General features: G+C 45.5%; 1 protein-coding gene across 2 annotated transcripts; it reads left to right on the top strand.

Moving 5' to 3' along the window:
- The first annotated feature begins 448 nt into the window (after nt 1-448).
- Nucleotides 449-13882, top strand: DAGLB (diacylglycerol lipase beta). 2 transcript variants are annotated; one of them, XM_068146775.1, is made up of 15 exons: nt 449-482; nt 1573-1724; nt 3833-4007; nt 4642-4903; nt 5963-6088; nt 6899-7026; nt 8030-8156; nt 8432-8515; nt 8884-8961; nt 9352-9432; nt 9524-9651; nt 10108-10176; nt 10266-10338; nt 10547-10800; nt 12078-13882. In XM_068146775.1, exons 2-15 carry the CDS (start codon nt 1718-1720, stop codon nt 12268-12270), a joined length of 1785 nt encoding a protein of 594 aa, XP_068002876.1. In that variant the 5' UTR covers nt 449-482; nt 1573-1717; the 3' UTR covers nt 12271-13882. The 2 variants fall into 2 exon arrangements, with proteins under 2 accessions (XP_068002876.1, XP_068002875.1); XM_068146774.1 differs by lacking the exon at nt 449-482 and adding an exon at nt 776-959.
- The last annotated feature ends 3 nt before the right edge of the window (nt 13883-13885 follow it).

Here is a 13885-nt window from a genome sequence, read left to right as displayed (position 1 = left end):
TAGTAAGGATGAATTGCTTAGTGGCATTGTTTGCTTTATTGAAATATGAAGTTATTAATGCTGTACGGGGCATTATCACTGAGTGAAGCAATGGTAACTTAGTTCTGCTTGTTTTCTAAGAGCTCGGTCTCCAGCCTAGTGCTGGTCTAGGTTTGGTGCTCTGTTAGTGGTTATAGCTCTTGGGGATCTGGGTAGGTTGTTTGCTTTCCTGTTGTCAGCTTTTTCTTCAGTACAGCTGCAAAGTGTCCCTATAGGCTGCGCTGTCCTGCTGAGCACAGGGGCCTGTGGGAGAAGGCAGGAGGGCTGCCGTAGCGCCGCCCAGCTCCAGCGTGCTAACTGCCCATGTGCTGCCGCACCTGTTAGCGGCTTTGCTGGTTTCTGGTGCCCACTGGTGACCTATGAGAGCTGCAATGGATGGCATCCCTCAGCATACCAAGAGCAGGCCGGATGGGGCGTTGGGACACGCAGGCGCCTGGAACTAGGTTTGTTCTTTACCCCTGAACCGCCTTGTGTTCACCGCTCCCCGCTTGGAGCGCGACGGGGTGAGGGGAGGTGTGACGTCCGCTCTGCGCATGCGCTCCGGGCGGGGCGGGCTTCTCGTGCCCGGGTGATTGGCCCTGTCCCGCCGTCTGCGGGCGGGGGAGGGGCGGGGCCACTCGGCGCGGGTGCGGCTCGGCGGAGTCGCGGAGGAGGAAATGTCCGCGGGGCTCCGTGGGGCGCCGCGTTTACGTCATGACGTGCCGGCGCCGTGACGTGGTGCGGCGCGTGCCCGCAGGCGGGCGCTGTGGCCTGCGGCAGCGGAAGGGCGGCGCGCAGGTGCTCGAGCGTCCGTGACAGAGCGGCCGCAGCGGCGCGGCCCGCAGGATGCCGGGGCTGGTGGTGTTCGGCAGGCGCTGGGCAATCGGCAGCGACGACTTCGTCCTCCCGGGGGCTTTTGAGCTCTTCGTCAGGCTGGTGTGGTAAGGCGGCCCGGGGGACCGAAACCTCCGCGTCTGTGGGGACGGGGCAGTCCGATGCTGCCGCTTGACCTGGGGCTCGTTTCCTGACACGGCTACGGCTGGCCGCCGGCTTCTGTGGCTGGCAGGTGAAATGCACGGCCGCCGGCGGCCGGCTGGCGTGCCTGGCGGCGGCGTTGCCGCTTTCGTCTGAGGCGTTGCATGGCTGGGGAGAAAAGCGGCAGGTTTGTAATTAGAACCCCTTGAGTTACATAATCACACGGCGGAATGTGCCTGCGCTGTCTCCTCTACGCACGGAACCATAATCACCTGCTTGTGTTTAATCGCCGACTGATGCCTCCTTTGTTTAGATCAGCCAAGGTTCGTTGGGATCTGTGAAAAGGAGTAGCATCACACAGGGAGTCCGTGGCTCGGTCTGCGAGCGACTGTGGGCTGATTACTGCTGTGTCACTTCACTCTGACGGATTCTTTACGCGAACGCTCCCTTTGTAGTAATCTTTGTGGGATACTTTCATTAGATGAAAACTCAGCCACTCTGACAGGAATTTAGGCGATCGCTTTGCGTTACACACTTTTCCCTTCCTTCTGTAACTTTTCTTATCTCGCTTTCCTGTAGGTGGATTGGAATTCTTGCCCTTTACACAGTTCACAAGGGGCAGTTTAACTGTCCTGGGGGAGGATTACTGCACAGCTACTTGCTTGTCCTCCTCATTCTCCTGGCTTCTATAATATGTGCGTTATCTGCTCTTGTATACGTCAGTATGCAAGGTAAATGCTTCATATTTTCATATTTTATATCTGTCTAGTAGTATTTTAATGTGTATGTTCATTTAATCTGGAGTGAACATTAAAAGGATGCAGAAGAATTCAAGTGCTTTGCTGGTCGTCAAATCCAAGGAACTGTCAGCATTAACACATGTGCTTTAAGAGAATGACTTCACTTAGTCAGGAACCTAAGATGATAAATGGGCACTGTAGCTTAATGCAGCTAATGGTGACATGCCAGTTGCCATCAGAGCATCCTGAAAACGTCCTCCTGTGCTCACCACTCATACATGACCTCGGGGAACTCTGCTCAGCCACTCTGACAGGAATCAAGGGGAATTCATCCAAAATCAGTTTCCCATCTAAAAAATCACAGAGTTGTCAGGATTGGAAGGGACCTCAAAGACCATCCAGTTCCAACCCCCCTGCCATGGGCAGGGACACCTCACACTAGATCAGATTGCTCAGAGCCCCATACAGCCTGGCCTTGAAAACTTCCAGGGATGAGGCTTCCATCACCTCCCTGGGCAACATGTTCCAGTGTTTCACCACCCTCATGGTGAAGAACTTTTTTTCTAACATCCATTCTGAATCTACCTATTTCTGGTTTTGCTCCATTCCCCCTAGTCCTGCTCGACTAGCCAACACCCTAAAAAGTCCCTCCCCAGCTTTCTTGTAGGCCCCCTTCAGAGACTGGAAGGCCACAAAAAAGTCTCCTCCAAGCCATGTTAGCTTTGTTTTGCATAGGAAAATTTATTCCTGTCTTTTGAAAGTTCTTCAGCTGCAGTGGGTTGTTTGGGAAGAAACACACATAGGATCCATATAAATGTCATAGCAAAACTAATGCAGTAAGTACTGTTACACAGGACAGGACTTGCAGCTTGTAGTGAATGGCTAAACAGAAATAAGGACACCAATGCAACTCCTAATCACTTGTTGAAAGGGTTCACTTTGGATTAAAAATGCTAGGAAAGCTTTATTTCTGGTGAGGCATCTCTACTACCTGAAGGGTGGTTGTAGCCAGGAGGGGGTTGGTCTCTTCTCCCAGGCAACCAGCACCAGAACAAGAGGACACAGTCCCAAGCTGCACCAGGGGAAGTTTAGGCTCGAGGTGAGGCAAAAGTTCTTCACTGAGAGAGTCATTAGCTATTGGAATGGGCTGCCCAGGGAGGTGGTGGAGTCACCATCCCAGTTGCCAGTGGTGAATCTCACTGGAGAACTCATTCACTGGCTTGTGGTGCTGGAAGAGGAGAGGAGTTGTTCTCAGGAACCACAGTTCCACCTGGTTGTGTCTGTGCTAGCAGCCATGCTGCTGCAGTGTAGGCTGGATCTTGGCAATGGGAGTAAGGGACCAGCGGATCAAGGGCTTTCTAAAAGGAGCTCTGTCACTGGGTGCAAACCACAGCTTTGTAGCTGGGGCAAAGCTTCCAAAGTTGTTTTCCTTCTTCAGTGTCTTAAACCTTTACAAATCATCCTTCCTACGCATGAGCACAGACACCTCACTACCTCATTGCACTGCCATCAGCAAACTGGCTTAAGGAGCCGAGCTGGCCAAACATTACTCTTCTTTTTATTGCCTCAGAGTGCTAAATGGAAGGGATTATTAGTGAGCTACAATACAGGGAATAGTCTAGGAAGTATTTGTCCTGGTGATGGTTGTTCTTTCTTTATCCTATATAAAAATGTGAATTAATTTATTATTTACTGAGTCCATACTTCATTGTAGCCCAGCAAAGCAGCATCTAAAAGTGAAATACACAGCCCACTAAAAGCTAAAGAGAATGGTAATAAAAGCAGGCACCAAGAGTCATAGGGAACTGTAGGTGAGCCAGTGCTCCAGTATGGCAGTTTGGCTTGTGCTGGGCACGACACTTCTGCCTCCAGTTCACTGCCTCTGACTAGAGGATGATTTGGGGTATTAGGAGAGTTGAGTCTGACAGCTATAAACCTATTGTGGTTTCAGTGATAGCTTTCCATGAAAATGATTCGTAGTTTCAGTGTAGTTCTCTATTTTCTGTGAAGCTCAGAAGTTTGTGTATCCAGGTGGGATTCGATGTACTTAAGATGCATTCATAAACAGCTCTTGGTCTAAACTTTCCCTGTAATTTCAGGAACAATTTCTAATCCAGGCCCAAGGAAATCACTTCCCAAGCTCCTTTATACTCGCCTACTTCTCTGTTTTCCTGAATTCATCTGGGCTGTGGTAGGAGCTGTGTGGGTGTCAGACAGCAGTGTGCACTGCGAGAAGACTGTGGTAAATGCCATTACTGTGACTGTTATTGCAAGGTAAGAAGCTTTCCCTCACATCTGTGCTTGCTAGTGTGCATGACATGGAAAGTAGTGCTGACTGGCTTTGGTTTGATGATTGAAAGCTTGTCCAGCAGTTAGAGACTTTGGTGCTTCTTAGAAACGACTGTGACTCCTCACAGAAGGGTTTGCATTGTGAAAGGATAGGAAATTTTAATCTAGCTAGCTAGAATGAGTTGATAACCATTCCTAAACAAGCCTTCACTGTTGCCTTGAGACAGCCTATGCTGGAATGAGGGAGAGGAGATGAACATCAGATGTGCCAAGAGGGATAGATGGGAATGTAGTGAATTTGATAGATGTGAAGAGGGTAGTAACTAGATTACTTCAGTGCTAGTGCAAAAGGGATCCTTCGCACCTCTGGGTTGCTGTTTCAAAGCACAGGGTTGGTGATTTTGAGTTTGCCCTGTGTGAAATGAGCTGACAGCCTTGTTCAGCTGCCTAGTGGGTTGAAAGCCCGGTGAGAAAACAGGCACCCTTAAGACAGTGACAGATGGTGTTCATGTCTGACTTTGGTTTCTGTCTGTCAAGTTCTGTAGTTGTGTTTTCTTGCATGCTTGTCAGAAGTATCTAGTCTCATGGCCTGTTTATCCCCCTTCCACCTGTTTTGCAGCTGGGTCATCATCATCTTTACCATCATTGGAGTTGTAATCGTCTTTGATCCGCTTGGGGGGAAAAAGACATTTTACTTCACCGATGGTGTAAACCGGAACCTGGAAAGCAGTCAGTCAGGGCAGTTGCTGTATAATGTGAAGAGCACTGCCACCAGAGTCTGGGAGAAAAGGATCAGGTTACTTTGTTGCTGTATTGTGCAAGACGATGACCATCGAGTGGCGTTCACAAGTATCGCGGAGCTTTTCCGCACCTACTTTTCAGTAAGATGGAGAGATTTCCTTATCTTTTGTTTTGACTGACTCTGAACTTGCAGCTATTGCAGCACACGTGTACAGCCAGAGGTCCCTGTCAGCCCATCCCTTGAAATCAGGTTTTGAATATGCCAATTTCAAAATGGAAGGTGATTCTCGTGCAAGGTGTGCAACACTGATGTTTTATTCCCTTTAACAGAGATTTCTCTCCCTTCACAAGTGTGAAGGGCTGTGAGAAAGCAGTGTTCTTAGGTGAGTATCTATTCAGGAGTACAAGGATGGGCTTCTAATCCTCACTATGTGAAGATAGAGGCATGTTTCCTCCTGAAGATGAGTAAGGAGTCACACCCATAGCAAAGACTCAGGCTTCTTTCTGACTATTAAAGAACCAGTCCCTGCAGTACGTGAAGGCAGCCTGCCTGTTCTGAGCCACTCCTGAGCACGTGCCAGCCTGGAGCCTGCACAGGCAGGAAGCTGCTGTTTGGAAACAGTGTCTGCCATGTCAGAGTCTGTGTCACTTGCTGCTTGGGCAACCATAGTTCAATGATGACTTTGAAATCTGTTCAAGACTAGTTCTCATTCATCAAGTGTTACCTAGGTATGCTGACTTCCAGCTACAGCCTCCTCAGTGGTGTGTAGAGTAGAGGGTGTCAGTCATACAGAGAGCTGACTGCCCCAGATACTTCATTAAAAACTTTCCAGCCCTCTGCTGTGTAAGATCCTTTTTTGTTGCTCTCAGTACAGAGGACTCTTTGCACAGAGCTTTTCACATAGTAGTGTAGAACAGTGATCAGCAAAGTCTGGATGATTATTTGCTATATGGCTGAGCAGCTCTGCTGTTGGGTACTCTGTTAAGTGATGAACTTGATGTGGAGAATTGTCAACAGTCTTACTGAAGAAACCCAATATGCACAGAAGGGGTGGGAGGTTAGATGCTGCTCTGACCTGCTTCTCCATTTATACAGTCTGAAAAAAAGAGAGTTCCACATGAATTTTGTGATCAGATAGTCTTGCTATGGTGAGGTGTGGGATGGTTTTAAGTGGTTTTTGCTTCATTTCTTTGTACAGGACACTGATCTGGTGCCAAGTGACATAGCAGCTGGCTTGACTCTGCTCCATCAAGAGCAAGATAAAATGGAAAGTTGCCCAAAAGACCCTGAAGAAGTCTTGTGTCATTCTCCATCATCTGTTGTGGTAAGATAGGGTTGTTGCAGTCACTGTTGCAGTTAGTCTAGGTAGTGCCAGATCCAACTGAAATGCACAAAGGTTTGGGGGTTTGTTGTTTGGGGTTTTTTAACAAGATTTAAATACTTACTTGAAAATTCACAACAACTGAAATTATTAATGCATGCAGTGAAAATGTCTTGATGAGTTAAAACCTCTGTCTGCTTCTGCATAAGTAATACTATGAATGGGAAATTAAGTACAAAAAGGACCCATATAGGACATTTGGGAGAGAAAGAACAGAGAGAAAATGAATATTTAGTACTATTTGCATAGAACTGAAAAGTTAGTCTTTAGTATTGTGGTCTGTTTAAATTGTCTGCAGCAGATACCCAGGTGATAGTTTGCTGGTTGGTTTTTGCTGGTCCTCTGTGGTAAAATGCCTTTGTAAATGATTTTACCTTCTTTTGATCTGTGTTTTATGTAAGTATTTAGTTCTGTTTCAACCCATTTCCTCAAATTCCTTTGAATCCAGCCAATATGATGGGGAGAGACTCTTAGCTATTCCTTTGACAGCCTTAAGTAACATATTTGGACTGAATGTTGCTTTCAGCATTGAGCTTATCAGTGCATACCTATTGGAAGAAACTAATGAGAGCTTTTCAAGACTCTTGAGCTGTGTAAGCTGAGCTCTTAAACCTTCAGGTTCTGTTTTTGAACAGTGCCTGTTTCATTCTACCTTGGTTTTCACTAGTCTGGGTTCAGGTTTTATTTTGGCACTGCCTTACACACCTTCCTTCCTCTCACTCTTCATTCTTTTCTCTCCCTGTGTCCCTTCAGACAGATGATTTGGATATCGAACTGGAGAATGCTGCTCACTATATGCTGTTTGCTGCAGCTGCTTATGGCTGGCCCTACTACATATACACCAACCCATTTACTGCACTCTGTAAGCTCAATGGTGACTGGTAGGTTGAATCAAGAGCTTAAAACCACATAGCTTCTTTTTATTTAACTAATGTTAGCAGAAAGAAAATTGTCAGTCACCATCGCTGGAGGTGTTCAGGAGGAGACTTGACAGGGTGCTTGGTTGCATGGTGTAGTTGATTAGGTGGTGTTGGATGATAGGTTGGACACGATGATCTTGAGGGTCTCTTCCAACCTGGTCTGGTCTGGTCTATTCTATTCTATCCCTATCCCTATCCCTATTCTATCCTATTCTATTCCTATCCTATTCTATTCCTATCCTATTCTATTCCTATCCTATTCTATTCCTATCCTATTCTATTCCTGTCCTATTCTATTCCTATCCTATTCCATTCCTATCCTATTCTATTCTTGTTGCATTAAATTATTTTGCTTTGGAGAGCCCATGAGCTTGACTGGTAGAACTGTCTTTCACAAATTCAAATATCAAAACCAACATTTCTTCCACCCTCAGATTAGCTTTTCTTTCTTAAGAGAAGTTATTGATAGAAAGAAAACTCATTTAGCAAGATGGCAAAGGAGGAATTGGAATTAAGGCAAACGTGTTTTAAATTGAGGCTCTTTTGGGCACATGTAGAACAGGAAGTTATTTAACCTACTGAAATATGCATGACTTGGAAAACAGCCCAGACATGTAATACAATGGATAAACATGAGATCAGCCTGCTGTACAGACATTGAATTGCCTTTTTTACTTGTGTGTGTTTTCTGTCATTAGCCTGTAGTCTAAAAAGTTCTTTCCTTCCTGCCCTGTTTGCTCTGCTGATACTCCTGTGGCAGTGGTGTAGCAGGCAGTCCCTGAACTGAAAGTGTATGGCACACTGGGCAGAGGGTAACGACATCTCACAGCAAACTGCTGCTACTGTTGGTGAAAAACAATAAACCAGAAAAAGAGCATTTGGTTCCTCTGCAAATACAACTGAGTTTGATTTGTTGAAAGGAAACCTAAAAAAAGGTGAAATTTTTTCTCTTCTTGTTTGTTAGTTGCCGAAGTAGGCCAACAGATTCTGATATAACTGGCAGTGACCGTCATAACTTTCACTTTGGATCCATCCTAAGAATAACAGGACTGCAGTACAGAGACTTCATTCATATCAGTTTCCATAACAAGGTAAGCAATCAGCAGAAAAACATAGTGATGAATTCACTGAAGGCAAGGAGTGAAGTTTCCATTTTGCCTTCAGCATTTGTCATGTGCAATAAGCAAAGCCAAATGAAAACAGGCCCTGAAACATTCACTTTTGGCCCAGTATTGCAGTAAAGGCACTTAAAATAACTTGATAAGAAAGTAATTCATTTTTTCCCCATAACATAATAAAGAGCCTGAGTAAGAGCTTTCAGAAGGTGACTGATGGTGGCTTCACTGATTACATTTTTTTCTTACAGATTTATGAGATTCCATTTTATGTTGCTTTGGATCACAAAAAAGAAGCTATTGTGGTGGCAGTGAGAGGAACCTTGTCTTTTGAGGTATCATTAGCTCTACAGAAATGGGTGAAGTCCTTGTATTTAGAGGAAATTGTGTTAGGTTGGCACACATTGAACAATTGCTGACAGGTATGGGTCTTAGCAGGCCTAAGTCGTAAGGCCTCTTGTCCTTGGATGGCCTCTGAAAGAGAGTAGAGGGTGGGCAGTGGTAATTCCTTTTCAATCTGAGTGCAGGTGTGTGTTGTGGTGTCTGTGATTGCACTTGGAAATAGTTGCTGAAAGCAGAGTTGATTGCTGTGTATATTTGCTTGGGTGGTGGTTTATGGTGGGTAGTGTTTGCTTGGAAGTCAGCTTGGTGATCTTGGTGATGGCCCTGCAGAGAGGCCTGACAAAAGCTGTCTTCTTTACAGGACATTCTCACTGACCTGTCAGCAGATTGTGAAGACTTGACACTGGAGGATGTTTTAGAGAATGGCTTTGTGCATAAGGTGTGTGCAGTCTGTAGCTGTTTGTCAGTCATCTCAGCAGTCAGAGAGTTACAGGTACCTGGGATCCTTTAGCTAAACAGAATAGTGCTCTCCTTGTGAGATGGGTAGTACAATTATTTCAGTGACTGGGATATTGCATCAACTACTGTCTCTGGGCCTGCAAGGTAGAATTTGTAACCCTCTTGTCAGAATTGATGTCCTTATTAAATACCAAAAAACCCTTTTCCACCCTTACATACAAGACCACTTGGTTACAACTAGACCAGGATGAGAAGAGCAGCTTTGCAGAGAGAAAATAATTCTGTGGTGGTGTTGTATTTAAGGTGTGCAGGTGTCACACTTCAGATTTAGATGCAGCCTTCTCTTCTAACTTGAAATGCTGTCTTCCAGGGAATTACTCAAGCTGCGAATTACATCTATCGAAAGCTGATAAACGATGGCATTTTAAACCAGGCTTTCACAATTGCTCCAGTAAGTTGCCTTCCACATCACTCATTTTGCCAGGAAAATTACACCAAGCTTTTTCTGTGTCGCTGTTTCAGTCTCCTCTTCCTGTCTGTAGGAATATAAACTTGTGATAGTTGGTCACAGTTTGGGCGGTGGAACAGCATCGATACTGGCAATCATGCTCAGGAACTCTTTCCCAACATTAAGGTGCTATGCCTTTTCTCCTCCAGGAGGACTGCTAAGGTGAGAGCCTTCTGGGTCTGTCTGAGATACAAAATCCTTCAATTTGTGTTAGATGGCAACTCTGGGCTGTGTTGAGAGTCGGTTTATGTATTTTCCACTATAATTAATGTGCCCCATCTCAAGTTGCACTCAAGTTCTTGGAGGAATATTACAGAATGAATACATCTAGTCAGTTCTATCAGGTGCTATTATTAGGGATTAGAATGTTTTGGGGAATAAAATGCTCACCTCTCCTGGTGCAGCTTGGCCTCTTCAATATCTGCACACACCACTACAGTCAGCATTGAAGTTGCTCCCTCATCTGGGGCAGATCTGAAAGTCTGCTGAAGAGCTGACTGCAAATACTGCTGCTGGTGCCACCTATTTGTGCTTTTGTTGAAGGAGAACAGTCATAAAACTGAAGCTGGACGTCTCTTTAGTGTATCTAAAGGGCTTCTCTTCTCTTTTTCTGTTAAGCAAATCACTTGCAGATTACACAAAGCGCTTCATCGTTTCAGTCATTGTTGGAAAGGACCTTGTTGCAAGGTGAGATGAAATGGTTTTGAATTGATCCTTCTGGGATGCATTAGACTTCAGAGATAGGAGACTGCACTTTGTCCTGTGTGTTTCAACAGGTTGAGTATGCCCAACATGGAGGATTTAAAGAGGAGAATAGTGAGAATTGTAGCAAACTGCAACAGACCCAAGGTAACTAAATGCAGTTCCTAGTTAAAAATCAGTGGAATTGGTACATGGGTTGAGCCCCAGCTTTGATGAGTGACAGCTGGTGCCTGTATTGCTGATCCTTACAACATTTCCTACTTGTAGTTTCCAATGATGTGCATGCAAGCATACAACTAGAAGTTCTTACTTGGAGATGCCAGGCCTCAGTTTGACTTTTTCTTTCCGAATTCAGTACCAGATTTTGCTGCGTGGGTGTTGGTATGAAGTATTTGGAGGAGATCCAGATAACTTCCCAACTGAGCTGGATGGTAGAAACCAAGATGCCCTCAACCAGCCACTTCTAGCTGAGGAGAGTTTAATGGTGCATCGGTCACCTTCATACCATGCCCTTGAGGATGAGTCTCACTTAAATTCACCACCTCAGTATCCTCGTCTGTATCTTCCTGGAAAGATCATCCACATTGTGGAAGAATCCAGCTCTAGGAGGTGAGTAGAATGGCAAATGCCACTGTCCTGTTTTCTTACAATCTACTTCAAGCTGCTTCCCACTTTCAAAGCATGTTTCCAGCTCTGCATCTCCAGTACCCCTCTTGGGTTATTACACCATCAGGCAGCCCTTCAGTTTTTATTCTGAGCCTCCCCACTTCTTTCTGTGAGCCCTGGAGATGCCCTCTCTTGCTGCCTGTGTCCCCCGTTCACCCATGTGTGCTCAGGGGATGATTGTAAGATTTTAAAGCTGAGGTTTGGCAAGCTGTGGTTCCTACCTGAGACTGCAGTCTTGCAGTCTTGTGTCCCAGTAGCAAAGAAGTGATAACCAAATACCCAATTGCTGAGTAGTCACACAAATAACAGTGATGAGAAAGAGGCAAAATACTGCCTGGAATACCAGCCCAGCCAGGCTGGAGAGGCCCAGTAGCCAGAGTGCCCCTGCAGCCTCCAGTGTCCTGTCCTTTTCTCCTGTTTTGTGGGCACAGGAAAGTGAGACACAAAGACAAGAGAGAAACTGAAAGTGGAGGAGGGATGAGGATTATGGCTTTGGTGGGGCAGAGTTGTTGTGTTTAGGGCAGTTTTTGTTTTGTTTGTATTTTGTTGGTGTTGGATTCTTTGTTTTTTGGACAAAAACACCTGAAACAAGCCACAAGCTGGGTAGTCCTTGATACCCTCTTCCATTCTGGAACATAAATAGGAGTACCTGTAAGGTGCTCTTACAAAAGTAAAATCTATACCTTACAGCAGAGGAAAGAAAAGGGACAGAGAAGGAATGGACTTTTTTTCCCTCCCATGCAGTAGATTCCTATTTCATTTAAGCTTCACTTTTTTAACATTATTTTAATCCTGGCTTTACAAGTTAGCTGCTTTAAACACCTGTGACCTGGCAAGCTCTCTCCATGGCTACTCTTACTTTACTTTTGTTATTTCTTTTCCTTCATTTACTCTCCAGCACAGCAATTAATCATGTTTTTTAATTAGCTGACCTAGCACGAGTCCCCTTCAGGGTCTATAAAAAAAAGATCTTAAATACATCACAGGTGCTGATTTTTCTACTGCTAGCAGTGACTTATTCCCTATGTTTGATGGGAATGGGCAATGCTAAACCCTCCCCCTGCTTTGCTCAGACTGTTCTGTGCATTATTTGACAGGTTGAGAAGGTCCCAGTTCCTCCCTGAGCAAGGTTTGAAGGCTGTAGGTGTTGTTCCAGGCTTGGTGTCAAGCACCAGTGTTGACAGTCTAAGCCATTGTATTCGTGGTGTTTTCTTTCCTAGGTTGTGCTCTTCAGATATTAAATATTCGGCACGGTGGTCAAACGAAACAACCTTCAGCAGCATATTAATAAGTCCCAAGATGATAACAGACCACATGCCAGATGTTGTGCTCAAAGCTCTGAACAGTTTGTCTCAGGAACATGAATCATGTATTTCTTGTCAAACACGAGAATGTAACACCAACGTGGTGTAAGCAGTGCTGGGAGAGGAGCTGTGGGGGTTTCACTGCAGGTCTCAAGCATTCAGCACCCACTCTGCTTTCATGCCAAAGTGGGTTTCAGTACTTCATGCATTGTGTAAAATAAAGAAGGGCCTCAGTGCCCTTGCTCTGCAGCGACCCAAGTCACGTTCTGCTGGTCAAAGCACAGATTCTGCGTTGCTGCTGAAGGCTGAGCTTTTGCACAATGAACAGTGTGACACCTTCTAGCTAAGCCTGTGGACACTGGCACACAGGAGCTGAGGTGTCAGCTGAGTACTTGACCAGAGCGGGGGGGTGTGTGAGGACAGTGTGGCCTACCTTACAGCAGAGCTCTGTCAGACCTTACAAATGGAACATGAAGTCCAGTTCTGCTTCAGAGTCACTTCAGGCAGTTGTCTTCGTGCCCTGCGACCAACCCTTGCAGAGCCTGGGGAGCATCATAGGAATGGAAGGCCCTGAAAGCGACACCTTGCAGGGGTGAGTGGCTGAAGCAGGGTAAGTGAGCAGGGCTGCAGCAGTGCACTGGCAGCACTGCACAGGGCCGTCATGGGGTGGTTCTGAGCCATTGCACTATTACAGACTGTGGTAGTATCCTGGGGGTGTTGTGGTTAAATACTGCTTGGGTATACATGTGCAATATTCTTTACTTGACCTGTCTTTTATAGTTGCTGATCCACATGACTACTTTCATTGATTTTAAGCTGAACTAATATTGTTAACTACTTCATGAGAGGGAAAAAAACAAATGCATTCATGCCCTCCCATCATGTTAATCACCAGCTCTAGCTCTGAGAGCACCAATCCAGTTCTATCAAAAGTGTATAACCAGTTGTGATGATTTTAAAAAGTGGGTTCCTCCTTTCTAGTGTGCAGCTCATTTTAACTTCTGTTTTTTCAAGGCTCAGCAGCATTTGTTAAGAAACAAAATTAACAGACACCCAACGTTCTCTGATGTGTTTGAGAGTAACTGTTTGGATGTTGTTGCTGTGATAATATGGAGACAAAATAAAATGCACTCTAAAAACCTGCTCTTCTGTTCAGGTGTGCTGGGTGCAAGACAACAGTTACTGGTTGCTGGCTGTTCAGAGCTAGATGCTGTGCAGTGAGGAAAGTCAACACCAAAGGTGTAACAGGTGCCTCCTCTTCAAGGAGGCAGCAAGGGTGAGACAGGAGCCCTGACAAGCATACAGCACAGCTGCAACATTAAAAGGTTAAAATCTCAGACATTTTAGCTCAAATAGTACTGCACCAGAGCCATCATTTACCAACCGTTAAAGCAGTAACAATTTTGTTTGCACAGAATGAAACAGGTATTGTTTCTTTCCCCCCTGGTTGGCAGCAGCTTTAAAATGCTGCATAAGCAGCAGCAGGAGCTAGTAATGACTCAAATGATAACGTGAGGGCTCTGAAGAAATGTTGCCAAGTTCCCTATTGTGTGATGGTTCTTAACATCAGGGCACCACTGAAAGCCGGTGGTCAGCGCACACACACGCCCCCCGCAGCAGACAAGTGCCCCATGCTGCTGTTGGCAGCAGCAGCAGAACACTTCATTCACAGTGGTACCAGAAAGAGAACACTTGCTCAGAAACTGAAAGATGACCACCACCCA

This window comes from Melanerpes formicivorus, unplaced genomic scaffold (genome assembly GCF_026170545.1).
Source record: "Melanerpes formicivorus ecotype bairdi unplaced genomic scaffold, bMelFor1.0.p_v2 SCAF_14, whole genome shotgun sequence".
NCBI classification, from domain to species: Eukaryota; Metazoa; Chordata; class Aves; order Piciformes; family Picidae; genus Melanerpes; species Melanerpes formicivorus.
The sequence above is the reverse complement of the archived record's forward strand: the minus strand, read 5'-3'. Positions and strand labels throughout refer to the sequence as shown.

Bases quoted from the DNA above. Each gene is read 5' to 3' on its own strand.
- DAGLB (XM_068146774.1), top strand. From the start codon at position 865: ATGCCGGGGCTGGTGGTGTTCGGCAGGCGCTGGGCAATCGGCAGCGAC. The intron at 960-1,572 runs GTAAGGCGGCCC...GCTTTCCTGTAG, and splicing joins CTCTTCGTCAGGCTGGTGTG to GTGGATTGGAATTCTTGCCC. The intron at 10,801-12,077 runs GTGAGTAGAATG...TTTCTTTCCTAG, and splicing joins GAAGAATCCAGCTCTAGGAG to GTTGTGCTCTTCAGATATTA.